Source organism: Pelophylax lessonae (genome assembly GCF_965119305.1).
Source record: "Pelophylax lessonae genome assembly, chromosome: 3".
NCBI classification, from domain to species: Eukaryota; Metazoa; Chordata; class Amphibia; order Anura; family Ranidae; genus Pelophylax; species Pelophylax lessonae.
In genome coordinates, this window is record NC_138770.1 from 361,576,653 (window position 1) to 361,603,404 (window position 26,752).

General features: G+C 43.8%; 2 protein-coding genes across 2 annotated transcripts in view; one reads left to right on the top strand and one right to left on the bottom strand.

The window, feature by feature from the left end:
- The window catches only part of LOC309550159 (uncharacterized protein), a gene marked incomplete at both ends in the record, with an annotated part of 9,330 nt that extends 5,171 nt beyond the window's left edge, over positions 1 to 4,159 (bottom strand). Inside the window, 2 exons of the mRNA XM_082250592.1 lie at positions 2,447 to 3,481; positions 3,539 to 4,159. Of these exons, the coding sequence (XP_082106718.1) occupies positions 2,447 to 3,481; positions 3,539 to 4,159 (1,656 nt within the window). The remainder of the gene's footprint in view (positions 1 to 2,446; positions 3,482 to 3,538) is intronic.
- Positions 1 to 26,752, top strand: part of LOC309551352 (cytochrome P450 3A9-like) — a 97,674-nt gene that overhangs the window by 41,838 nt on the left and 29,084 nt on the right. The window contains exon 8 of the mRNA XM_082251905.1: positions 25,789 to 25,916. Coding sequence (XP_082108031.1) covers positions 25,789 to 25,916 — 128 coding nt within the window. The remainder of the gene's footprint in view (positions 1 to 25,788; positions 25,917 to 26,752) is intronic.

A 26,752-nucleotide genomic window follows, 5' to 3' on the forward strand; every position in this document is an offset into this window, starting at 1 on the left:
GTTTATATATGTCCTTTTCATCAAAGATGCTCTTTGGCGCTGGGATCTGTCCAATTTTCCGGCTCAATAATGCAGCTGGAGTTAAAACAGTTGGACATTCTGGGTCTGTGGATACAGCTGTCAGCGGTCTTGAGTTGATTATTGCTGCGACCTCAGCAAGGAATGTAGTAAGTACTTCATGGGTAAGACGTGAAGAACTCACATCAAGCAACATAGAATCCAGTATGCGCCTTGCCATCCCAATCATACGTTCCCATGCTCCGCCCATGTGTGAAGCGTGTGGTGGGTTGAATTTCCACTGGTTTGCAGTGGCGGAGAAAGTGGCCCTTGGAGGTGCCTCTGTCTGAGAAGCTCGCTCCCGCAGGGGTTTGTTAATGCTCTGGGACGCTCTCTCGCTATAATTGAACTGGTTGGTCAGTTTTCTCTCCTTCTTGTTCCTGGATTGTATTTCCTCACCTTCTGTCCATTCTTCACTAGCCTGAGCATCAGACTTCCCATCTGTATCTTTGTCTCCCGGCTCTGTGGAGTCGTTGGTCTGAGTCTCTTCAATGACTCCCAACTTCGCCATCTGTCGCCGCGCTTCATCAGAGTCTTTGCGTGACATGTTTCCATCCAGGGAGAAGTGTACGGCCAGCTGGTCCACGATGCTAATGGGTTTGTAGGCCCGTTCCTTAAAACTGTACCTCACAGTGTTCTGGGGGGCATGAGGGTTGTTTGCAGTCAGGATACGAGTGAATTCCTCCTTAAGTTCAGCCTCGCTGAGTTCCAGCTGGTTCGGAGGCTTAACCAGAGTCTTGGCCTGCATCCATTTATCAGCTCCACCCCCCATATCTGTGGAGTCATCTTCATCCTCCAAATTTCTTCTTGAGCAGATGTTGGAACTCAATGCTACAACTTCAGGCCGGATTTCCGGATCAGTATCTGGATCCTTCAGGTGGAAATCGATGTCTTCTTCTGAGTTTGTAGAAGACTGGTCCATTAAAAACTTGGGTCTGTTGGAATTGTCCTTGAAGAACTCTTCATCCAAAACCTTGATGAACTCCTTGTCTTCGACTGAAGGGGCAATCTTGTTGTCATCACGAGTAGTTTGGTACACTGAATCACCAAAGTCCTTTTGAGAAGTGAGCTTGCAGTTAATGCTTTGGAGTGCTTGATATGGAACTTCGTTTTTGAAATCAAGTCTTTCCTTCACATAGTAGTGCAATGGACATTTCATCAATCGATAGGTAACATTAGTTTTGTAGGAAGCTACATCCAAGAGCTTGTGAGATTGGTCTAAACAGACTTCTCCTATTATCACCCATCCAAGATCAAGTTTCTGGGCCTGAGGAGCATCATCTGGACCGTTACATAATTCTCTTATTTTATGAACTCTAGGAATGTCTCTCCCTAGTAGAATCAAAATCTTAACATCCTTGTTAAGTGGTGGAATGTAGTTAGCAATGTGGCTCAAATGAGGGTGATGACGTGCAACCTCTGGTGTGGGGATTTCTTCTCTGTTGTTCGGTAGCTGATCACATTCGATTAGAGTTGGAAGAGGAAACTCTGTGTCCTCATATTCTGATGCAACTATGAAGCCATGGGCTCTTCTTCCAGAAGTATTGACCTTTCCTGCACATGTCTGCAAGGTATAAGACCAGGTCTCTCCTTGAATGTTGAATAGGTCAAAGAATTCTGTACTGGCCAATGAGCGATTGCTCTGATCATCGAGTATGACATACATTTTTATGGATTTTTGTGGACATCCTTCAGGAAAAACTCTTACAAGACATATCTTGCTACAAGACTTGCTATGAAGCCCTTCTCCACATATCGCTGTACACCTTGTGGTTACGGGGTTGGCATATTGCTCGGTTCTCTCCCCGCCATCATCTGATGTAGTCTTGGGGTTGCTGCCGGGTGAAGGTTTCCTTTTGAACAGGTCTGAATGAAGAGCGTCCACATGTTTGGCACTGTTGCAGAGAGAACATCTGATGATGATCTTACAGTCTCTAGCTAAATGATCAGAGGATGCACAACACTTAAAACAGATATTATGCTCTTTGAGAAATGACTTGCGTTCTTTAATAGGCTTGTCCTTAAATGCACGACATTTGGAGAGAGAGTGTGGCGCATTATGAATAGGACACTGTTGATTAAGATTGCTAGCTTTAATGTCTGTAACTAAGACGTTGGATGCTATTGCAGTCTTCCTCACGGCAATAGGATGCCTTAAATCCTTGAATTTACTGTTGGTGGCAATACCCCTTGAAGTACTTAAAGGAATGGTGGTTGTATCTGGATAGAAGAAGCTTGGGTTATTCTTGGATCTTGCAACCTTCCGCACGAACTCTGAAAAATAAGAAAAGGGAGGGAAGGAAACACAATGCTCATACTTATACTTTGATCCTACACTAGTCCACTTTCCCTGAAGATGACTAGGCAACTTTGCTACAATAGGATTTACGCCCTGAGCAGTGTCTAAATAGCTAAGACCTGGTAAACTAGGATCTAACTTAGCAATTTCAAGTTCATGAAGGAGGTCACCTAACTCTCTAAGCTTATGATTGTCCTTAACAGAGATTTTAGGAAAGTCGTTTAGTCTCTGGAATAAGGCAGATTCAATGACTTCGGGGCTCCCATAGTCTTGTTCTAGACGTTCCCAGGCAGCATCAAGGCCTGCTTTAAAGTTATAAATGTAGACAGATTTAAGTCTCTTTACTTGTTCTGAAGATTGACGCCCCAACCACTTTATTAGTAAGTCAAGTTCTGCTTGAGGTTCAATGTCCAAGTTCTTGGTTACCGCCTTAAATGTAGATCTCCAACTCCTGTAGTTTTCTGGGCGGTCATCAAATCCAGACAGTCCAGTTGTAATCAACTCTCGTCGAATCATATACTTGCTGAACTCTGCAATGTCAGTGCTTTCAGTTTTTATAGCCACAGGGTCTACTGATGGTGCGCCGTCTTGGACCATGGTTGGTATCTGATGTTGGCTGGTAGGTAGAGAGAAAGGTGTTGCAGATGGGTTTAATTTAGGTAAGGGTCTGTCGACTGAAGGTCTCTGAGCATTTGAAGTCAAAGAGAGCTGTATCAAAGGGGGTATAGAGTTCATTCTGTAGTCTTCTGCTGTGCCCTTGTAATCTCTATGCACATAGGGTTGTGGTGGCACATGAGCTGCGTAGGTTGATTCACTTGATTTTGTGACGTGCGGTAGTTGTGGAGGGTCTCTGTTAGTAGGTGCGTCTAGTTGACCAGCTTGCTTTGGCAACACATTGCCTTCTGATCCACTTGCTGGATGATTATGAGAAGAATCTCCAACTGTAGGTGGGACTGTATTGTCGTGGTTCTGAGTTAGGACAAACTGTAGGGTCCTTTCAACAGGGTCTTGACAAGCAGCTAAGCTGGTACAAGCTGCTCCTTCTTCTTCCAATAGGGCTTGTTCCAAGACAGATAACTCTGCTAAAGCTACTTCCTTTTCTCTATTCTTCTGAAGAATTTCTAGCTGAGCCTCTGTTTCTGCTTGTATTCTTGCTTCCTTGCATTTAGCTTCTGCCTTGAAGGCTGCTTCTTTTTCAGAGCAGGCGGCTTGAACCTGGGCTACTGCAACCTTTTGGCGAGCTTTGAGTATTTGGTCGCTCAGTATTGACCTTATAGAGCAGGACCGCAATGACTTAGAAGAAGATTTATGATATGAGCGGGCAGACCTAGAAGATTTTCCTGAGTGTCTGGAAGAAGCAGAGTTACAGGATGTAGTCTCATGTATCTGTGCCAATCTCCCTTCTATCTGTGCCTTTGCTTCAAGATATGTACTATGCCTCTGCTGGTCAGTAGAAGTAAAGTCCTTTAATTCCAATGCAGCTTCCTCTATGTTGGAATGTGACAATAGGGAATAGTACTTCTCAGAAAGTCTTTTATAATTCTCAAATGCCTTCTTAACCCTTGAGAGAGCAGTGTTCAATTGCTCAGAATTGTTGCTAGTTTCATTAGTGGCTGTTATACAACTTAAAGTCTTTTCCCATAATGCAGTCAAGTTACTAGATGTTTCTTCCTTACTTGCTTCATAAACCTCCCATGCCTTCAAGGATGGATGAGGGGCTCTGACAGGACGAGCAGAATGAAGTAAGGAGTCTGCTTTATCTTGACTAAATGCAGGTAATTCTGTGAGATCTCTGTCAGACATAATAAGTACTGTATTTCTGGTGTCTTGTTAGAAATCTGCCAGAGCTCAGCTCTGTAAGTAGTAACTTCTGTTAGTAAGCAGGCTGGGCTGAGGTATTTTTTGTTACAATAGTGGCTAGGACTGGAACTAGTTCAAACTGGATCACCTCAGAAGGCTGTAACAGTAATGAAGCCGTAATAGGTGGCTGGTTTCATATGCAGAGTAATGCTTCTGGTGACTCACAGACAAGTGTGGTACTCACAGTTCTGAAGCTGCAGGCTGCAGAGATACCTGTGATGGATTCTTCATGGAAATGTATTCTCTGAAGCTGTGTATTCCTTTAAATTTACTTCAAGTACTTCTTGGAAATTTACTGCTGAAGCTGCAGAGATAACTGTGTGATGGATAATTGTAAATTTACTGTTCTGTCTCAGCATCGATTGTACCTGTGACCCTCTTGTAGATCCCCAGTCTGTAAGTGTGTGCAGCAGGTTGAATGATGGCTTTAACAGATAGTTTACTCAATGAATAAAGACTCCAGAGGTGTTCTCCAATGCTTCTTTATGCTTCAAGTTAGCAAAGGCATAAACATAGAGACTTTTCCATAGGTAAATTTACAATGAAGTTACACAGCTTCCACACTCTGCAGTCTCCTCATAACAACTAAACAAAATGGCAGTTACAGCAGGAAAATGGAGATGGGAGAAACCATCTAGCCAGAAACAGCAGGGGTGCTAGGAAGATACCAATATCATAGCATAACATAACATGTAATAACAACTGCTAGACAGTTAAAGCTGCGTGGCAGCACAAAAGTTGCCTTGTAGTAGGCTTTTATCTCAGGCGCTCCCATTCCTGATTGAGAGGTGGGTAGTAGAGAAAGTTCTGCCTCAGGCGAGACCTCTTGCCTTCCCATATGAAGAGGTTAAAACTGCGTTGGATTTGGGTGAGGTTACAGGGGGGGAGGAATAGGATAGGAAGTGTCCTGAATAAGTATAGAACATGAGGGAAGAGAAACATTTTAGTTAGGGCGATATGGCCAGCCAGGATGTTTTGATAGATTTCATTGACAAGCAGGCATCATGTAATTTCTTTATGAGTATATCAAAATTGGTACAAAAGCAGTTGGTAGATGGAACAACCAGCTGGATACCTAATAGGTAAGGGTGTTAGTCAGTGCCCAGGAAAACGGGGCTAATTGAGAGATTTGACGTTTGATATTGGAAGTTTGGCAGACGCCCATCATGGATGATTTGGAGTGATTTTGTTTAAAAGGGGATGCACTCCTGAAGTCTTCTAGAGTGTGCAATAGGTGAAGGAGGGAGTCAAGCAGGTTAGTGAGATTATGATGTTGTCTGCATAGAGACCAATTTTGTAAGTGTAGTTACCGACCGTGACGCCAGAGATAAGGGGATGGGACCTTATAGTTGCGGCTAGGGATTCAAAGTTGAGCGAATATAGGGGGCAGCATTGACAGGTCCCATTAGTGATTAAAAAATAAGGAGACGTATAACCTGAGGCCCACACTCTGGCACTTGGTTTAGAGTATAACCCTAGGATGGCTAGTAAGATGTTGTCAGAGAAGCCAAACTTTGTCAGGACCTCTGTGAGGTATCCCCAGTGCACTCTATCAAACGCCTTCTCTGCATCTAAAGAGATCAACAGAGAAGGCGTTTTGTGGTGTTCAGCCTATTGAATCAAATTCAGGAAGCATTTCGTGGCATCAGATGTTTGTCTGTGTAAGGTTCTGGCACTCTCAGTGCCTCCTATCACATTTATTCCGGGTGATTTCCATCTACCTAGACAGAAGAAACACATATAGGTGTGTTTCCCTTTAAGGCTGAAGCTGTCATCACCCAGCGCCGGACTAGATGGCTATTTAGGGCGTCGGTTCTCACTCACATGTGTTCGTTCAAACACCAGTACCTGGATACTAATCTTGCTTGAAGCTTCCATGCTTGCAAGCTCTCCTCGCTGACGAACCTCGCTGCGCTGATCCCTGCATCCTGCTACTGGATCATCCGCATCTCCTGAGCGATCCTTCGGCTATCGCTATTAGTGCTAAGTACCCCACAGGGGAAATCTCTATAGACTTGTACTAGGCTTACACTATTTAGCTCTGCATAGCAAGGACTGTCTTTTACATCTGCATAACTAGATTGCTAGCTCTTGAGGCTACTGCTACTATTTCCTGCACTGGGTTGATCTCTCCTGTATGCACCTGCTACTCTGTCATCTGTTATCATACATGATCGCTAACCCTTCCTGCATCCATCTGCACTGTCTCACCTCAAGTGTCTGTCACCTACCACTTCCACTCAAACCTATCCCTAAGACCTTTATCATTGTCTTACCACATGTATATAAAGTCACACTAGGAACCAGCTTAATTACTGTGTGTATTTACTGGCTGAAATAAGACCTTCCATACATGATGAGTCATTGAGGTTGGGATTGGTATCTCAGCATATCTCCTACATGACTACTGACGTGGAACTACTTCTGCAGCTGAAAATCCACACCTTATAAGAAACGCAGAAGCGTTACAGATTGAACGAACCCAAAAAATGGATTCAGCAGAAGTAGCCACTCAGGTGACACAATTAAAACAGCAGGTATCTGCGTTAATACACGCACTTGCTGAATTGAAAAACGACAATCAGGCTCTGTCGCAGCAGGTAATTAGACTGACACAACTTACCTCTGCACAGTCTCCTGAACCCAAGATAAATCCCCCTTTGGTATTTACAGGCGATCGCAAAAAATTTCGCGAATTTAAAAACGCATGTGAGTTACTTTTTTTGCTAAAACCTCGTACCTACCTTACTGATCACATTAAGGTTTGTACTATTATTTCTTACCTATCAGGCGATCCTCGAGCCTGGGCAGATTCTCTTTTTGAAAAAAACGACCAGCTTCTCAACTCCTATGCCTTGTTCCTGGCAGAGCTCACTAGCCTATATGATGACCCCAATAGGCAGAGTACTGCCGATCTTCAGTTAAGATCCTTGAAACAAGGAAAAAGGCCTGTAGAAGACTTTGTCGCAGAATTCAAGAGATGGACCCTTGATTCAGGATGGAATGATGCATCTCTGAAAACCCAATTTAGGCTTGGCCTATCAGAAGCCGTCAAGGACGAGCTCGCCCGAGCAGAGATGCCAAAAACCCTGGATACATTGATACAACTCAGTATCACCATAGATAGAAGACTACGAGAAAGGAAGTCTGAAAAAATGGAAATGCCATTATCCAGTTCTTCTCAGAATTCAGCTATTGACCCCACTCCTAAACCCGCTCCAGGTAACCACAGACCCCGGCTACCTAAGGAAAAAAGGAGACCTAGTAAATATGGTGATCCTGCCTGGTCATGGTCCGAGCCTGCCTCAAATAGTCGACCTTGTCACTCTGACACATCCCATTTGGACCCTGATCCTACAGAGATGGATGAGGAGCCTATGGAGATTGGTGCCATACATGCTAGGTTGTCCTCACAAGAAAAAAGAGATCACAGGAGAATCTGTGGCCTTTGTTTTTATTGTGGTGAAGGGGGACATTTCATTACATTCTGCCCAACCAGACCCCATAGGCCTAAGGCTCTCCCAATGGAGGCCAGGCGAATCCGAAGGGTCTTCCCTGAAAAACAGCCTGGAAATTATCAAGGCTGTTGCCAGCCCTGTCCCCGTTCTATATCAGTGAAGGACACCCAGAAATTAATAAATATTGGAATAGATATTCCTTCAACTCCAGTGAACTTTATACCACGTTCAAAAAACCCTCCTGTACCACCTCCTGAGGATACTCCTATTTTTGCAAGCACATTTCTGGCTTCCGATGAAAATACAGAGATTCTTGCACCTGACTGCGTACGTGCTTCTAATGGCACGGTGGTATGTAGGAAGGATCTGAGGATGTTTGAAGAAGCATTGGTTGCTAGGTCTACTAGGATTACTTCGGATGGTTATGCGTCCGATTCTAGTGAGGGGTCCATGTAGCAGATACCCTAACAACAAGTGATCCGATTCTCATCGGTTACCAACCTGATCCGATTTTTATATCGGCAACAAGGGATCCGATTCTCATCGGTTACCAACCTGATCCGATTCTCATATCGGCAACAAAAAAAAAAAAAAAGAAATTTTTTTTTTTTCCTTCCGATTTCCGCATCGGCAACCAGTCTCATGTGATTCTTATATCAACAACCAGCCTTAGAGGCCTTCCGGAGCCGGCCTTACGGGGGGGGGGTAATGTAAGGTTCTGGCACTCTCAGTGCCTCCTATCACATTTATTCCGGGTGATTTCCATCTACCTAGACAGAAGAAACACATATAGGTGTGTTTCCCTTTAAGGCTGAAGCTGTCATCACCCAGCGCCGGACTAGATGGCTATTTAGGGCGTCGGTTCTCACTCACATGTGTTCGTTCAAACACCAGTACCTGGATACTAATCTTGCTTGAAGCTTCCATGCTTGCAAGCTCTCCTCGCTGACGAACCTCGCTGCGCTGATCCCTGCATCCTGCTACTGGATCATCCGCATCTCCTGAGCGATCCTTCGGCTATCGCTATTAGTGCTAAGTACCCTACAGGGGAAATCTCTATAAACTTGTACTAGGCTTACACTATTTAGCTCTGCATAGCAAGGACTGTCTTTTACATCTGCATAACTAGATTGCTAGCTCTTGAGGCTACTGCTACTATTTCCTGCACTGGGTTGATCTCTCCTGTATGCACCTGCTACTCTGTCATCTGTTATCATACATGATCGCTAACCCTTCCTGCATCCATCTGCACTGTCTCACCTCAAGTGTCTGTCACCTACCACTTCCACTCAAACCTATCCCTAAGACCTTTATCATTGTCTTACCACATGTATATAAAGTCACACTAGGAACCAGCTTAATTACTGTGTGTATTTACTGGCTGAAATAAGACCTTCCATACATGATGAGTCATTGAGGTTGGGATTGGTATCTCAGCATATCTCCTACATGACTACTGACGTGGAACTACTTCTGCAGCTGAAAATCCACACCTTATAAGAAACGCAGAAGCGTTACAGTCTGTGGGGAACAAACCCTACCTGGTCAATGTGTATAAGGTTTACTAAGTATATTGCCAGCTGGGAACTAGAAGTTTGGGGTAAAGTTTAATGTCCGTATTAAGGAGGGATATATGTCTGTAGTGAGCTGGATTGTCAAAAGTTTTGTTTGGCTTGGGAATGGTTACAATAAAGGCTTCAAGGGATTCTTTGGGGATTTCACCAGTCGAGAGAAAGGGATTGAGTGTGTCGCAGAGGTAGGGTGTAATGAGATTCCTAAGTTTTTTAAAATATTCATTGCAGAATCCATCTGGGTCAGGGGCTTTGTGTAGAGGTAAGGTGCCGAGCATCTGAACGATTTAGAGACGCGTGAAGAGCTGGGAAAGTGTCACGATCTGGTCTGTTGTCAAGGTAGGCAGCTGGACCTTGGAGAGCAAAGAGTGGATGGTTTGATCCATAGGCAGATCATCTGAATCTGCAGATCCTAAGTTGTAAAGGTTAGCAATAAATTTGCAGAAGCAGTTAGCAATGTTGAAACTTGCTAGATTTGTCTCCTTGTGTGAGTACCAAGTAGTTTAAGGCGGGAGACAAAAAAGTCAACATTTTTGCATGAGTGGGAGCTGAGTTCTGAGCAAAGTTGTAGAAGTTCGGTAGCGTCTTGTGGTGAGGGTAAGGATTTATTGCCTTGCTCAAGAACGCAGATGCAGTTTAGCAAACGTGTCCTTTCCAGTTGACCCACTCAACATTGCTAACTGCTTCTGCAAATTTATTGCTAACCTTTACAACTTAGGATCTGCAGATTCAGATGATCTGCCTACGGATCGAACCTTCACTCTTTGCTCTCCAAGGTCCATCTGCCTACCTTGACAACAGACCAGATCGTGACGTCAGGACCCCCGACACTGCCACGAGGTTTCCTACAGCGCGGCGCTCCACACGACTCTTCTACAGAAAATTTAATTTTCCCAGAATTGGGCACTGGTTTCGCCACGCTTTTTCTCAGGTTACTACTGTCTGATTGCTTCATTCCTGGTGCACTTGTATTTTACTAGTTATGTTTCAGCATCGGTATGTTACGAAAATATTGTGCTTTTTTGCGAAAGATTTCTTCTCATCCGCCTTTTCATGCTATCCATTCATAAGTTTTGAATGTCCTATATATAATATAAATATATATATATATATATATATACAGTATATATTCACAATAGATTTGTTCTAAGTTACATAGGTCATGTCACAGACATCGAAGAATTTGCTTCCATCCCACCATATCCTGCCAGGGAATCAGAACATGGTAGCCCACCCTCTCTGAGATCCTGGACCATCCCCAAGCTCATGACCGAGCTACAGCGCCGGGGTATCTCGTACCCAGCTTCGGCTCGTAAAGCTGAACTTTTCAGACTATTATTCCCCAGTGCACCAGGCACCAATGCTGAGCGAGTGACCTTACGCACAGTTTCCACATCCCTCTCACAAATTCACACTACCCTTAGCTCATTGGCGACCTGCTTGCATGAGTTACGAACCAGGGTAGATGCATTGGAAAGCCACTCAACCCCGACCCAGAGGCACCCTACATTTCCGGGACACCAGCATTTTCCAAGACACCCACTGTCTCCGCCCCCATGCCATTAGCCTCAGGTAAGGGCGCTAGTACCCTCTCTGTCACCCGCCTCATTTCATACCTGTAAATATTAAGAAAGATATTTTAGACGCTAAAGATGTAAATTTGGCTTCCCTTTTAATAGCTGCCCACGATATATACGACAAGTCCTACGCTTGCGGTGATGTCTCCTTGGTGGTCAAGACCAGGGACCACAGGCTAAACCCTAAGCTCTCCATCCCAGACTTTGTCCTTGCATTTAGTGTTTTCAGGGATGTAATCTGCTTCGGAAACCCACATAGGAGGGAGGAGCTTGACCTCTACCTTTAAGCGGTAGAGGAGTTTGGTCAGAAATACTGCGGGTCGGCTTTTATGAATGCAATCTCTCTTTTTCCGCCAAGGCTGCCGTTATTCTGGCCCAGCACCAGATAGTTACAGTCTGGAGCACCGTGGACATTGCCGGCATTTTTCTGGACTTAGATCTCCAGTTTGTGCGACTTGCCAATCATTCATACACACTACCTACTGGTGCCCCAATGCGGAACCCCCCATCCTACCAGGCACATCCAGGGCATCCACAGGTTTACTCCTGGCCCCAGCTCATACAGCACAACTAGATAAGCCAGGGCTCCCAATTCAGTTTTCGGCAACAATTTTAATCAAGCCACGTGCAATTATAGTCAGTGCCGCGTCCTGCACATCTGTGCTTTTTGTTATAGGGCTCACCCCAAGTCTGCCTGCACGCTGAGACCAGCCAAGACCACATGACTAAGCCACATCAACATTCTATTATTGCAGGCCTGCTTGGCTACTCACCCTCCCCCCACTTTAAGTCCGTTAACTGGTAGATGGTTTCACACAAGGGTTCCACACAGGGTTCATTTCATTACCACTATCCACTATTGAGTGAAAAAAACGGACTGTCGACAGCCATGGATATGGAGGCAGTGGATTGTTTACTCCAACCTGAACTAGAGAAGGGTTTTATCATAGGGCCTTTTATGACACCGCCATTCCAAAACTGGGGAGTTAACCCGGTTGGTCTGGTTAGGGGTAAATTCTCCAATAAATTACGTTTAATTTACGATTTGTCAGCGCCTCATTCTTCTCACGTGCCTAGTCTTAATTCCTTGATCCCATCTAAGGAATTTTCACTCATATATACATCGGTTGATCAGGCTATCCAGTATTATATCAGTATGGCTAGGTACGTATGGCTGTCTAAAGTCAACTTTTCTGATGCCTTCAAGATTCTCCCCATATTGCCTTCCCTCTGGCAGTGGCATGGTATCAAGTGGAGAGGTCTGTATTATTTCTCTACCAAACCTACTTTCGGGTCCAAAAGTAGCCCCTGGCTGTTTGATACCTTCACGCAGGCACTAAATTGGATTCTCGTGCATGAAGCACACTGTCAGAGGGTCATTCACTATCTAGACAATTACCTTCTTATTGAAAGTCCTCAACAAGCCCCTACTGATCTACAAAAGCTGATTGCACTTTTTCTGCACTTAACATCTCAGTTGCAACTAAGAAAGTTGAGGACCCGGCTACTGCACTCACCTGCGGACAAATTAGCTAGAATTAGAGCCCATATCCATGCATGTGGGGTCACCAAGGGACAGGTAACACTATAGCTTTCTCCACAGACAATCAGGCCACCTCCGAAATCATTAACAAAGGTAGGTCCAGTTCATTACTTATCATGTTGTTCGCACGCAGGTTCATTTGGCTGTCTCTCCACTACAAATTCCAATTTTACTGCAGATTCATCAACGGTGTGGATAATACAGCCGTGGATGCTTTCTCATGATTTCATTATCCACTGTTTTTCCAGTAGGTTCCAGGCACAGACACCATCACCACACCAGCCCTGCACTATTCCCTGTTAACAATGGATTAGATACTCAATGAACCAGTGCGTTGCATTTATCGACAAGTCACTATCAGCCAACACAAAGGCATACAATATGGCTTGAAATACTTTCCAGTAGTTCCAGTCTCAGTACCCCAGTCTAAATTACTACAACATTCAATACCTGCTGGCTTTCGTTGCCTATTGCCACTCCAAGCTCTAATTTTCTCACAACACCATTAAAACATATTTGGCAGGAATTAAGCACATTGCATCCTTACTGAACCCCGATAGGCCCTCTGTTTTTTCGGCACATCCCATTAAAGCCATGTTAAAGGGATTCAGAAGAGTCGTCCCCCTGCCCCGGCCAGCACGCTCCCTATTACCGTGCATATATTCTGCAACATGTCTGATATGCTTACCAGGTCCCCCTTCAGGCTACTATCTAGTCTGGTCCTCAAGGCAGTCATATATATATGGCCTTCTATGGGTTCTTAAGACCAGGCGAATTTACATTTACCAGTACTAAGTCCCGTATTCTTCTGCTTAAACAGTTAATCAGATACCAGAACCATTTCGGGTTGCACCTAGATGTCTGTAAGACACAGCAGACTGGAGCCGGCACTGATATTACGTTTTTTAAGACCCATACCGCTTTGAATTTGTAGGAAGAGTCTTGCTCCATAAATACCTGCACCCAACCCACTCATCTTGTCGCCGTTACCTTTCACGTTACCCCACCCACCCATCCCTTTAACTCTTCTTTTTTCTGATTACTAATTACTTTTTGAGTATGCCCTCTTTTAGGCATACTGTCCACGTGACAATGGCACACCCCAGGTCACTATTCCCCCCTCCCTCCATTACCTTTCCTGGACTATTTCTAAGAGACTCCAAGTCCAAATATATACTGTATAAATATATATATATATATTGTGAGGGATTAGCTCGGTGGCGGGTGTGGATGACCCCTTGGGGGGGGGGGGGTGCGTTACACAGGGAGATAGCCGAGGAGTAGTTGAAAACAACAGTCTGGTTTATTCTTGCAATTTTCTTCACACAAGTGCAAGCATCAAAAACAGCATAATTCAAAAATAAACATAAATAAAATAAATCCTTGCCACTGTGGGCGGCTACCTTCACACACACAGGAACCTACCTAGGGAGTCTGTCCCCAACCTACTGTTGGGCAGACTTGGCTGATTCTACAGCCGACAATCAATAGTCCATGTTTTTTCTCTTCACACAGCAAATGTTCATCGGTTTCTCTTCACACAGAAACAATCCATGACCTCACCTTGAGAAGTCTTCAGTCTTAATTTATTTTCTCCTCACACAGAAAATGTCCATTGGTTTCTCTTCACATAGAAACAATCCATGACCTCACCTTGAAAAGTCTTCAGTCCCTTTACCCTCCTCAGCGCACATCGCTTCAAGAGGCATTCCTCTCCCATGCTCACACAGCGTCAGGAGGCACACTTCTGACTGTCCTCATCTACCCACACAGCGTCAGGAGGCAGCAATCAATAGACTTCCTCTGGACAAATTATAGAGGCCTTAATTTCCTCATTCTGAATAGCTGAAGGTTTTTCAACTTCCTTAAACCCTCCTGGCTACCTTTGCAGCCGACACCCTATAGTAATTGGTGAATTGTCTAAAGCAAGCAGAAGTGTATCTCCCATCTGTGACAACACTCACAGATTTACCTGACTTCCTGTCACAATATATATATATATATATATATATATATACTGTATATATATATATATAATGGAAAATTGTTACCAATACTTACCGTAATTTTCCTTTCCTGGCTCTGCGTCATGCCATCATACTACGGGTCAACTCCGCCCCTCTGACCCCCATAGGACATCCCTGAAATAGCATAAAAGGCAGGCAGTACCTGGTGGAGGTGTTCTGTATGAGCTCGTGACGGACCAGGGAGGGTTTGTGCTGGCATGACGCAGAGCCAGGAAAGGAAAATTACGGTAAGTATTGGTAACAATTTTCCATTTTCCTGGCTCTGCGTCATGCCATCATACTACGGGACTTAACTAGCCAAAACACAGGGTGGGAAGAAAAAATCACAAACACCAGTACTGCTGCAAGAAACAAATTTTAATATCTTGATAAAGCAGAAGACACTACTGAAGCTCCCATCTGAGCATACTGGGATGACATCACATCCAGCCTATAGTGTTTTATGCAGGTATTAGAAGATCTCCAACCTGCTGCCTTACAGACTACGTCTGCCGATACTTTGGACCAAGCTGCCCAGGAGGATGGCACCGCTCTTATGGAATGTGTTCGAATCTCCTGAGTAGGGGGGAGGCCTTCCAGGGAGTAAGCTGTTTGGATTGCTTTAACTATCCCTGTCGAGAGGACTCTTGGAGGGCCCGGCATACCCATCCTGGGACCCTTTGGGAATACAAAAAAAGAGCATCTGTTTTCCGGAACGAGACCGTTCTGGGCAGCTATGTCTGTGGGAGAGACTTCATATCCAGATCATACCATCTAGGCTCCTCCAAGTCTGATTGAGAAGGTGAAAAGGCCGGGAGAACCGATTCCCAATTAAAATGAAATTCCAACGAGACTTTAGGAAAGGGCTTCGGAGAAGGTTGTAACACTACGCTGTCCTGAAGGAAGATGCAGAACGGCTCTTTGTAGGAGAAGGCCGCAATGTCTGAGCCTCATCTGGCTGAGACCAAAACTAAAGAAAACCGTCTTTAATGTCAGGTACCATAAAGAACTGTCCGAATCTGGGGAAAAAAGGGGCTTCTTAGCAACCCCGTTAATACTAACAGTAAATCCCACTTTGGAAAGAAAAGGACGAATAGGCGGGTATATCTTGATTGCTGCACGAAGGAATCCAACTACTAGAGACTCCTTTGACCATGAGGTATTGGTAAGGGCCAAAAGTGCTGAAATTTGTACTTTAAGCATGTTGAAGCTTAGTCCCGAGTCGAGGCCGTACTGCAGAAAATCCAATATATTCGCTACTGAGGGGAAATGGAAAGAAAATCCCTGTTGGACTGAGAAATCCTCGAACCTCTGCCACACTCTATAATAAGTGGCCTTTAGTAGATTCTTTCCTGGATGACAGAATGGTGGACATTACTGAGTCAGAGAGATTTAGATTCTGGAGCTTGCTTCTCTCAAATTCCAGGCAGTTAAGGCCAGACAGGCCGAGTTGGTGTGCGTGTGGCCGTTGCAGATGTGAAGGTCCCTGACCTGAGGGAGCCTTATTGGAGGACACACCGCCAGACGACAAAGACGGGGAAACCATGGCCTCCTCGGCCTGAATAGAGCTATCACAATAGCGGGTACTCCCTCCTCCATGATCTTCACCAATGATTTGAGGATCAGAGTAATTGGTGGAAATAGGTAGACCTGCTTGAAGCCCCACTTCTGATAGAGAGCATCCTGGGCCAGAGCTTGCAGGCAGAAGAAGTGGGAAAAAAACTTGACAGTTGAAATGTGTCGCCATTAAGTCTATCTCGGGAACGCCCATTGCTCGACAAATATTTTGGATTTTGCATCCATCCTGTGTAGTTGGCGAAGTTCCTGCTCAACTGGTCTGCTAGGGTATTCTAAGGGTCCGGGAGACACGATGCTGAACAGTCCAACAAGTGGGCTTCAGCCAAGGAGAAGATCTCCGCAGTTACCTGGAGAAGTTGCAGACTTCCTGTCCCCCCTTGTTTCACAATGTACGATACTGCCGTTGTATTGTCCATGAGAAGTCTGACTCTCCTGCCTTGGATTACGGGCAAAAACGTCTTCAGCGCCTCCCTGGCCGCTGTTAGTTCTAGGAGATTCGAGGAACATGGCAAACTCTGGTCCCACACTCCCTGCACTTTCAGTTGTAGGCAATGTGCCCCCCAACTCTGGAGACTGGCATCCGCAGTAATCGTGATCCAGTCTCCAGGGCTGACGGGCCCGCCCAGGGATAGGTTGCTCCTCTTGGTCCACCACAGAAGGTTGTTGGAAACTAAGCAAGGAACCTGGAACCTCTGGCTGAGAGAACCGCGGTGCCAATGGCTTAGAAGGCAGAACTGAAACCTTCTCCTGTGCCCCCGTGCCCAAGGCACCGCCGGGATACAGGCCATTAGGAGACCTAAAAAACTCATGCCTCGACGAACCGTGATTTCCTTTGAGGACCTAATCCCCTTGGTCCCCGCACAGACTCGATCAATCGTCTCTCTTCACAGGAAAATCTTGTATTGGACTGTACTGAAACCACCTGCCCAGGTAGGTTAGGCATTGGACGGAACAAGTTGGCTCTTCTGCACATTCACCATCCACCCAAATTCTGATTGGGTCTGCAAGACTTGATCCCGGTGGTCTATGAGAAAATCCCTGGAGTGAGCCAACACCAGGATATAGTCCACATAATGCTCAGGATCCCAGGCCCCAGAAAGATGAGCATGACCTTAACTAGCACTGAACAGCTATCTAGGAGTAAGTAAACTGAATTCAATTCTAATAAAACTTGACAAGATGAAAGCTCTCGAGAGTCCTGCAGACTTAGGCGTTAACTAGCAGGAGTGCTCCTCCGTCGCTCTAAGCAGGATATCACTGAGGAAACGAATGCCCTAAGGATAGATAGTACATCCAGAAGGGTTCTGGGGCGGGGGCCGTGACCAAAAACATACCCGGACCCAGAAGGATGGACATGACCTTCGCTTGCAATTAACAGCGATCCAGGACTTAAGTAGACTGGATTTGAATCTACTAAAAATGAACATGATACTCCAAGATCTAGAGGGTCCTGCAGGCAAAAACGTTACTTAGCAGCAGCACCCCTACTTCGCTATCCGCAAAATGTCACTTGAGGAAATAAATGCCATAAAGATTGATAGTACCCTCAAGAGGGTTCTGGGGAGAATGCCAACCAAAAAACATACCATGACCTAGGTCAAGTCCTCATCTGCTAGAAAAAACCTGAGTGCTGGCGAACCCAGACTATAGGAATATGTAGACTAGCGTTTGCTAAGTCCAGAAAAAAAAGGGCACCAGCCTCCCTTCCTTACCACCAGAATAATGGTTTTCCAGGATTCTGTCATAAAGACAGGAACCTTCATAAATACCTGCACGTGCTTAGCACTAAGATTAATCCAAAGGCCACCTGACATTTGTGACCCAAGAGAGGGAATGAATATTCATGCTCCACCTCTGCATCCGCATCGAAAGAAAGCCCTGAGCCACAAATCACTCCTTAAAGCTGTTGACAGATTGGTGGAGCATGGGAGCTATGGTAAGGAAGCAGGAAACTGCTGCAGGGATGAGAACATTAGTGATCATTGATCCTCAAACATTTAAAAAGGTCTTCCAGAGTATTTGAGGTAATGCAAACCTTGTACACTGCTTTCTTTTTAAAACCTGCATCTGACCATAGCTCAAGAGCAGTGATAGTGAACCTCGACACCCCAGAACCACACCTCCCACAATGCCCAACTACACTTCAGAGTGTATGAGCATCATGGGAAATGCAGCCCCAAAACATCCGGGGCGCCAAGGCTTCTGAAACCACAAACCCCCTGTTGCCTCTGCTTTGAGGAAGCATGCCTATGGCTGTTAGATTTTGAAGTGGTGATTTGGACTTAGAGTGGTGAACTGTCCCCCACAGCACTGGGGCAGCTTGACTCAGAACCCTAGAGAAGCTAAGTGCACCATTATCAGTATTACTGCCCTCTTCTGATTAAGAGACATATGTGCTGCTGTACAGAACTCAGTGTTCCCATGTGGTCCCCCATTCATCCACTAACCAGGTCTAAACCTTCTTAGCTTCTGAGATCAAGCACATACAGGGTGCTGTGGTGTGGCCATAGGCTATCTCCACTATGGCAACTCTGATGCTGTAGTCCTGGGCCATCTCCAAGAGCCAGGCAAACAAGCCTTTACCTGAAACTGAGAAAACTTAACACAAGCTTCCCAACCAGAGCCCTTTCTCCTCCACTCATGGAGAACCTTATCTGCTCTAAGCAATAAGGACTAATAGGATAGCCATAGGCTGCCCAAAGCGCCAGCTTATGCTGTTGTCTGTCGCCCACAAACAGAAGTAACCTTGTTGTCTCTGCAGCAGGTAGCAACAGTATTGTAAAGCAACGCAAGCTATATGCAAACACTTGGGAATGGTAACTGCATCCAGTGTTCACAGTAACTTTGTGGATACAAATAGTGGACAGGAGAGCCTCTGACTACCCCATTAAGGAATAGACACATTCTCCTTCCTGGCAACGTATCCTCCCAGCACCTCATTGTGCTAAGCATAATGAGGAGGAAGATCCTTGGACTATCTCCTTAAGGTATTGCTGACATATCCTCCAAATTAGTGATAAGATGATGTGAAGCATTCGCCAAGTGACGACATTCACAGCCGTGTCAATATTTCAGTCTGTGATCTCCTGGGGAATAAAATCAAAGTTGCAGGGTGCTTAGTTCACATTCATCCCCACAACACTGTGGCTCCACACTCGATCAGGTCCATTCAGAGTGACCAACTGACGAAAATGTATTCCGTCCTGGCCACATACATTGCTCTCTTTTTTTTTTTTCAAAAAAAAAGATAAAGAAAAACAAACACATTCCTTCCCAAAAAAATCTTCAGTGCTTTGAGGCTGTCGGCAGCTTTAGACAAAAATACCCCAAGCTTCAACACAGGCAAAGTAGACCAGGATGTGCATGTACTCACAGTGAGGGCAGCAGAGACCCAGTTACACACAGTGTATGGCCACAGAGGAAAAGGAAGCCAGCCGCACCTGCAGACTGCCTGCACTGATTAACCAAAAGCTCCAAGGTGATCAGAGGAAGCCTGGGCTGGCCCCCTCCCCCCCACACTGGAGCATGCAAAACCACCATCTCTAGTGAACTACAAGAGCCAGCAAGCATGTTTAAGGGGAGAAAAATACAGCAAAAGAAAAAAAAAAATTGCCAGCCAGCTTCATATCATCATTCATACTGTAACAACAGCGAGGAAAGAACCTCCACTGGAATACGGCATCTGTGGCAGTTTTAACTGTCAATTAATGGTATCAGTATGAAATGCAGCAATTTATACTGCAATGTAACTTACCCCCAGCACCAAGGGGAGCCCACCATCGAGGGAGATTTACAGCCCATAAGAGGGGGTCTTCTTACCGAGGAGAGAGGCTGAACCTGGGAAGGCCACACGGAAGGATAACACATTTTATCAAGGTGGCCGGAGCGAGGACGAAAAAAAGAACACCTCCACCAGGTACTGCCTGCCTTTTATGCTATTTCAGGGATGTCCTATGGGGGTCAGAGGGGCGGAGTTGACCCGTAGTATGATGGCATGACGCAGAGCCAGGAAATATATATATATATATATACTGTGTGTATGTGTGTGTGTGTGTGTATATATACTGTATCCACCTTTATTATCTATTTTACCTTTCACCTTTAATGCTACATTTATCCTGAAGCTTCTCTTTCCCCAAGCCCCCCATCGCCAGTCTTATACTCTTATACTTATACCAGTCCCTGGTGAGATATCGCTGGCAAGTGCAGAACACTCTCTCTATTCAATGTATCGTTAAAAACATATACAGTATAAGGTGCTGTGATACCAATATGTTAAAAAAAAAAAAAAAAATGAAATAAACATAATAATATACAACTGTGTAATGTGCAAATAAATAAGAATGCAAAGTTTGTGAGTCCTGAGGTGACAGAAATGAGAACAGTTTTTGACAATCTTTTGGAAAGCTGGGCTGGGGTAAATGTCTCGGAAGCCTGGGCTGCCATTAAGGCTGGGTCTACTGGTTTGAATATATGGACCGTCTAAAGAAAGTGTACAGATATCCCATTAATATCCACCTGCAGTTACTATTGGAGACTTCTGGTTCATTTTTACAATGCTTGATTGGCCCCTGTAATAAGGGCCCATCTGGAAGGACCAGATCCTACACACCATTGTAGGATTTTTGGTGGTGGCTTCCATGATCATCTTTGAATTTCACCTTGAATATGGATCCTTTGGAATAATTATGGGTTTTTAATTTACTTTAGTGGACTTTTCTTCACAGAATGTTCTCATTTCAATAATCACAGGACTCACAAACTGTGCATTAATATTTATTTTATTTGTTTGCACATTACACAGTTATATATTATGTTTAGTTAGTTTAGTTTTTTTACATATTGAGTGTGCAACACTTTATATATATTTTTTACGCTCATTATATATACTTGCATCTTGATTGGATTTTTGTTGCGCAAATTTATTTTACTTCATTTATTCAACATATTGCTAATGAATGCAGAACACTCTCTATATTCAATACTATAGAGGGTTTGTACAAGCTAAAGATTGCGGGACAACATGAGTGTTCAAGCCAGAAGAAGCCCAAGGATGTAGTCAAGGGGACTCTCTTTCCCACTGTTCCCTGTTTCATACCTGGATCTGCTCTGGTGCTGTGCTGCTTTGTGCCTATGGAAATACCCTGTAAGTTTGCCTATCAGAAGAGACACAGGCAAATCAACCATTAAGCAAGTGTAAACATATGAAGGAACTTTTGATCAAATTGCTGCCAATGCATATTGAGCCAAAGAACTTGCATCTGAATGGCAGCAGAACAATGAGCTGGGTGGAGACAAAAAAGTCAGCATTGTAGGTTCTGACCAACCCTGGGCAACAAGAGATTGCTGATAGTGGAAAGTATGGGGCCCTGCCAGCATCCCCCCAAGGCAGTGGCTAAAATGGTGTAGGTAAAACTTTTGTACAATCATCCCAATATATTGCGTTAGCTCCATAATAGAAGAAAAGAAGTTGCACAGTACTGCTGTACCACTGTGATGTGGCATGTGGCTCCGATTTATGCTCGATTTGAAATGCACCGTGCAACCCTCAGGTTACTTACTAGGGGATTTGTTGTTTTTACGGGTTTTGCTGACTGATGCTGTACTGTGTTTTTATATACAGACCACAAATTCATATCTACCATCAGGAATAGGGATGGTTAGGAAAACTCCCCAATTTAGCCAGATTTCAATATAAAAGCCAAGTAGGATTATGGGTTTGAAGAGATTTTATGAACTGTTTGACTCCCTGCTTTGCGATGTGTGGGTGATTGGGCTTATTAAGATACCTTAAAAGTCACAGCACAACTTCAGGGTAGAAAACTTGAAGACCCAAAATTTTAAGGACTGCTTTTGTGAATTCAACCACAGAAATCTCCAAACAAAAGCCCCAGACTTTCCATCCCCACAACACATAGATAGACCATAGAATTGTGATGAGAGGGGCGAAGTTGTGTGTATTCTGGACCCACGGTGTTGCACTAAAACTGAAAATTGTTTCTGCGTTACTACAGTTTAGGCTTGAAACAGAAAGATAGTCGGGTTTTATCTGATATGACATGCTGCTTATTTTTATCTTGAACATTGAGTCATGCTAAAGCCCTTATGCTGATTGCTAGACTTTTTTTTTAGAACATGAACGTGGTAATGTTCACTTTTAGGCTATGTTATGGGTTCTACAAGGGGATGTTCTTTATTAAGAAGTTCCCTAAGTAACCCACTCTCTCTTCTGATTGGTGTTTTTTCCCCAGCTAAAGAAGGGAATGCACATGCAGAGGTTGAAACAAAGATGATGGCACAAGGGACCGCCCATTTTTCAACCTCCCTGAGGAGGTTGAATCTAATCTAATCTCAGGATACTGTGATCACTGACCTTGATGATCATCCAAGGGGTTTTTAGGTGTTCCTCCCAGATGGAGTTAAAAGCAGAGGAATAAGTAGCCTAAGACCTACTTCCAGTATCAAACAGATGCTTGAATAATGTCTTTTTTTTTTTTTTATAAAATAGAACTGTTACAGTAAGAGCTGAAACATTTTGCAAGAAAACCTTTGTGTGTGGACTCCTGCATTAGTAAAGATGGCCTTCCTGGGCTTTTACAGGTTAATTATTAGGGGGTTGACATTTGCTGCAGAGTGGTTGAGAAGGCAGAGTTTATCAGAAATAGCAAGACAAAGAAAAATTGGTGTGCAGTAAATCAGATCTAGCTCTTTTTGCATTGGGAACCATTATTTCTATTCCATGAGGTCTAGAGAGACAGATAAGGGATTTGACTACAGGGCGGCCCTGTCCAGCTCCCCTAGAGTAGCTACTTGTCTCCTGGAATCTCCTCCATGCGATTGATACTGTGCTGGGAGACACAGCAAACCTTCTGGCAATGGCATGTATTGATGTGCCCTCCTGGAGGAGTTGGAGTGCCTGTGAAACCTCTATAGGGTCCAGGTATCGCCTCATGCTACCAGTAGTGACACTGACCCTACCCAAATGCAAAACTAGCAAAAAAAAATCAGAAAAGATGAGTAGAGAAAAACATGTTAGTGGCCTCCACTTGTAAAACCAATCCTGTTTTGGAGGTTGTCTTATTGTTGCCCATCTAGCAGACCTGTTGTTAATTTCATTAACACCAAAGCAGCTGAAACTGATTAACAAACCCCTTTGCTACTTAACTGACCAGATCAATATCACAGGAGTTTAATTAATTCTATACTCTGTACTCTGTTCCTTTAATTTTTTTGAGCAGTGTATATTACTTTTATATATTATAACAAATACACCCAGAAGTAGAATATATGGGCATTTTAACTAGGAGTCAGACATGAAGCTATATGAAGGGTAGAAGGCACATTTTAAATATAATGCACAATACTAGTAAAAGTTTACTTTAAATGTAATTGTAATGCCTTATATTACCCCCAGTCTATCAGCCTCCACCTTCTCTGGGTTCAGATGCTGATCTTCCCTGCACAGTCACTAAAGTGATTTATTTATTTATTTTTAACAACAAAAATGTTATGTTTACCTGCTCTGTGCAATGGTTTTGCACAAAGCAGCCCAGATTTTCCTCTTCTGGGGTCCCCCACTGACACTTCTGGCTCCTCCTGCCTTCAGAGTGCCCTAATAGCAAAATATAGTATGAGTGTCCCTAATACAAGGTAAAAAAACTTCTGACTTTAGAACAACTCACTTCCTGCCCAGGACTTTATGTCCCATGAGGCATTGCTTCTCACACATTCACAAGTTCTCAGGCACTTACTGACATGTATGGATGGTGTACTGAGCTGTATGTGTGCTCCACTGTGTCTTCTGACATGTATGGACGGTGTACTGAGCTGTATGTGTGCTTCACTATATTTCCTGATATGTAAAGAAATATTGCATTCTGTACGCAGGCCAACCAATTGACTGACCATCTAATCGATTATGAAAATAGTTGACAACTATTTTCATAATCGATTAGTTGTCCATTAATCGATTCGTTTTTTTGGCCCTACAAGAGAGTCTAGAATGGAGGGATATTACACGAGGCTGCTAGAGATCTTTGCCATAACAGGGCAATAGGGAAACACAGATTAGAGTCTGCAGGGGCAAAAAGTGACAAAGGGCCACATACCCCCCCCCCCCCCCGGGCTGTAGGTTGGGCACCAAGGGTCTTGGGGATGTATCTTAAACTGGGATGTATTTTCATGAATGTATCGCAGAACACCTAAACAGGAGGGAACTTAGGGGTTCAGGATACTCCAAAATGATATCGGGAAGCAGCAGGAGGACAAATGTCTATCACCAATCCTTATAGCTGCACATGAAAGTCCCACAGTAGGTCTTATTTACAACATCCCAGGAGCTGACTGCCACCTAGCTTCCACATGACACTCTTCAGTGAGGGAAACAAAAGATGCTTCTCCAGACTGGAACTTCAGGACAGTGCCATTCAGCAAAAACCCTTTAGCAAATCTACTGTTCCCATGGACGTGAGGCTATCTGCAGGGAAAGAGCCATGCTGTTTCCACTATGGTGATCAGGCACAGTAGAAAGACATGAGCGTGTATCCCTTCACAAAGGCAGATAGATATCAAAACAATATTGACTCCACACTGCAATACACATACATCTCTACCGGCAAACAGACCCACGCATAGCACATGGAGTGTTCGCCGGTGGAGATGTCTATGTAAAGTGAACGCGTCTACACATCTAAGGGAACGTTTTTACTGCCAGTAGTCTTTCCTCAATGCCGATTCGCCCGTACACACTCTAATGATCGTATTGTAAGCAAACCGAAACAACCGATGACAAGCTAATTAAAACACATCCTGAAAAATGTCAACACTAGTTCTAATAAAATTTCCACAACACGTCCTAGGCACAGCAGCCCCAGAAGAACTGGAACCCTTCTAGCAGAAGAAAGAACAACACTCCGGAATGACCTCCCAAACATTTATCACCTCCTTAGCCACCTGCTGGACACCACCTCCAGGGATTGGCTGAGGTATGATAAATATTTGACTGAGTGATTTGACCCTCCTGCTCTATCATCTGGGAAGCTTCATCTAGAAACAGCCAGGGGCAATCAATCAATCACCTAGCTTAGGAAACCTGGACCAGACCAAAACAACAATCATTGCGCCACTGACTACAGTGAAGCCAAAAACTAAATATAGCCTAACAGAGGCAGGGTGCTACATCATTAAACCCACTCTTCCACTTAGGAAAAATTCTGGTTCTCTTATTCACCTACAGGTTTAGTACAATAACCTGTTTGTGGAGGGTCATTTCTCATAACCCCCCAAAAGAGGGCCACACCTGCATATATAGAAATATTATTTCCTAAAAAGCTTCACATGCCAAATTAAATGATACATATAACTGTTTTGCTTAATTTTTTTTTACAGTGCTATAAATACCACATTTTGTAGAACCAATGATAATAGGCTGTTAGAATGCATAGACACCATTTACACTGCCTGAACTGCTACTTATAAAACATTATACAGCATGTACATATATTTTTAAGAATATGTGAAGAGGAATTAAGGAATATAATACATGGATTCAAGAAGCTTAACTTTATTTTTGTATTAAGTAGTTAATATAATATAATAAATAATAATAATCATTTATATAATATAGTCACTGATGTGAATGTATAATATTTATGTGTAAAGCACTGCGTAAATTGACAGCGCTATATAATTACCTGTAAATAAAATAATATCAATAACCAAGCTCTGTATACAAAAATTAAACACCTGTATTATGCCAAACTTTAGAATACTGAAAATACAGTATGTTGTATTAAAAAAAAGAAATGATCCTGGAGTGTAATTACTTTTTATGCTTTCAGTTCTTTTCCCATTCCTTCGTCCTATCCTGGAGGGGCTGAATGTCACCTTGTTTCCAAAAGAGTTTGTAACTTTCTACATGAATGCTGTTACTAGTTTCAAGGAGAAGCGTCAGAAAGGAGACCACTCAGTAAGTCCTCCCTACTAATAAGTAACGTGTATACTGAGATGATCAGTACCATATTATTGTGATAACAATTTGACCATACACAAGCCATGTTTTTGAAAAGATTTTGAGTGCAACTACTGTATAGCCACAATAAATAAGAAAATACCATATATGATGTAGTCTGTCAATAACACAGCAGTATTACGTAGATGTATTACCTGTTGCTCCTGTCTGTAGAAATATAATTTTGCCTCTTCCTGTAACAGGCCAAGCTGGCCAGCAAAAGTTGTCAGGTACAGTTACATGGGGTCCCTGCCTCAGCTTTTAAATGGTCAGAGCTGTCAGTGAACCAGAAAGGGGCATTGGCTGCAGCAGATTGGATGGTGATCACCCCATTATAAAAGGGCCTCAGAGAAACTGGCGGTATTAACAGGTATTTATAAAATATGAATTCACACCAAAATAAAAAATCGTAAGGCATGTTACGTACACCCAAAAATGTGTACAGAGGGCATAAGTAGTACACTGTGCTCTCTCTGCCAGATTTTTATTGTTGTCTGTGTCCCCTTTGGGTAGATTTACCCTCTATATTTGTGCTGGTGGCAATCAAGGCCACTGAGACAAAAGTGATGGGAACTTCAAATAACTTGAGTTGCCACAGAACCAAAACTGAGAATTAAATCTTCCAATGGGGACAAAAGTTCAGGTGATACTGGAAACAGCCAGGGGTTTTAGGCTACATTCACACCTGAGCGTAGCGTTTTTGCGCGTTTTTACCGCGATTTTACCGCGATTTTTACTGCGATTTTACCGCGATTTTTACCGCGATTTACAGGCGTTTTTTGTGCAGGCGTTTT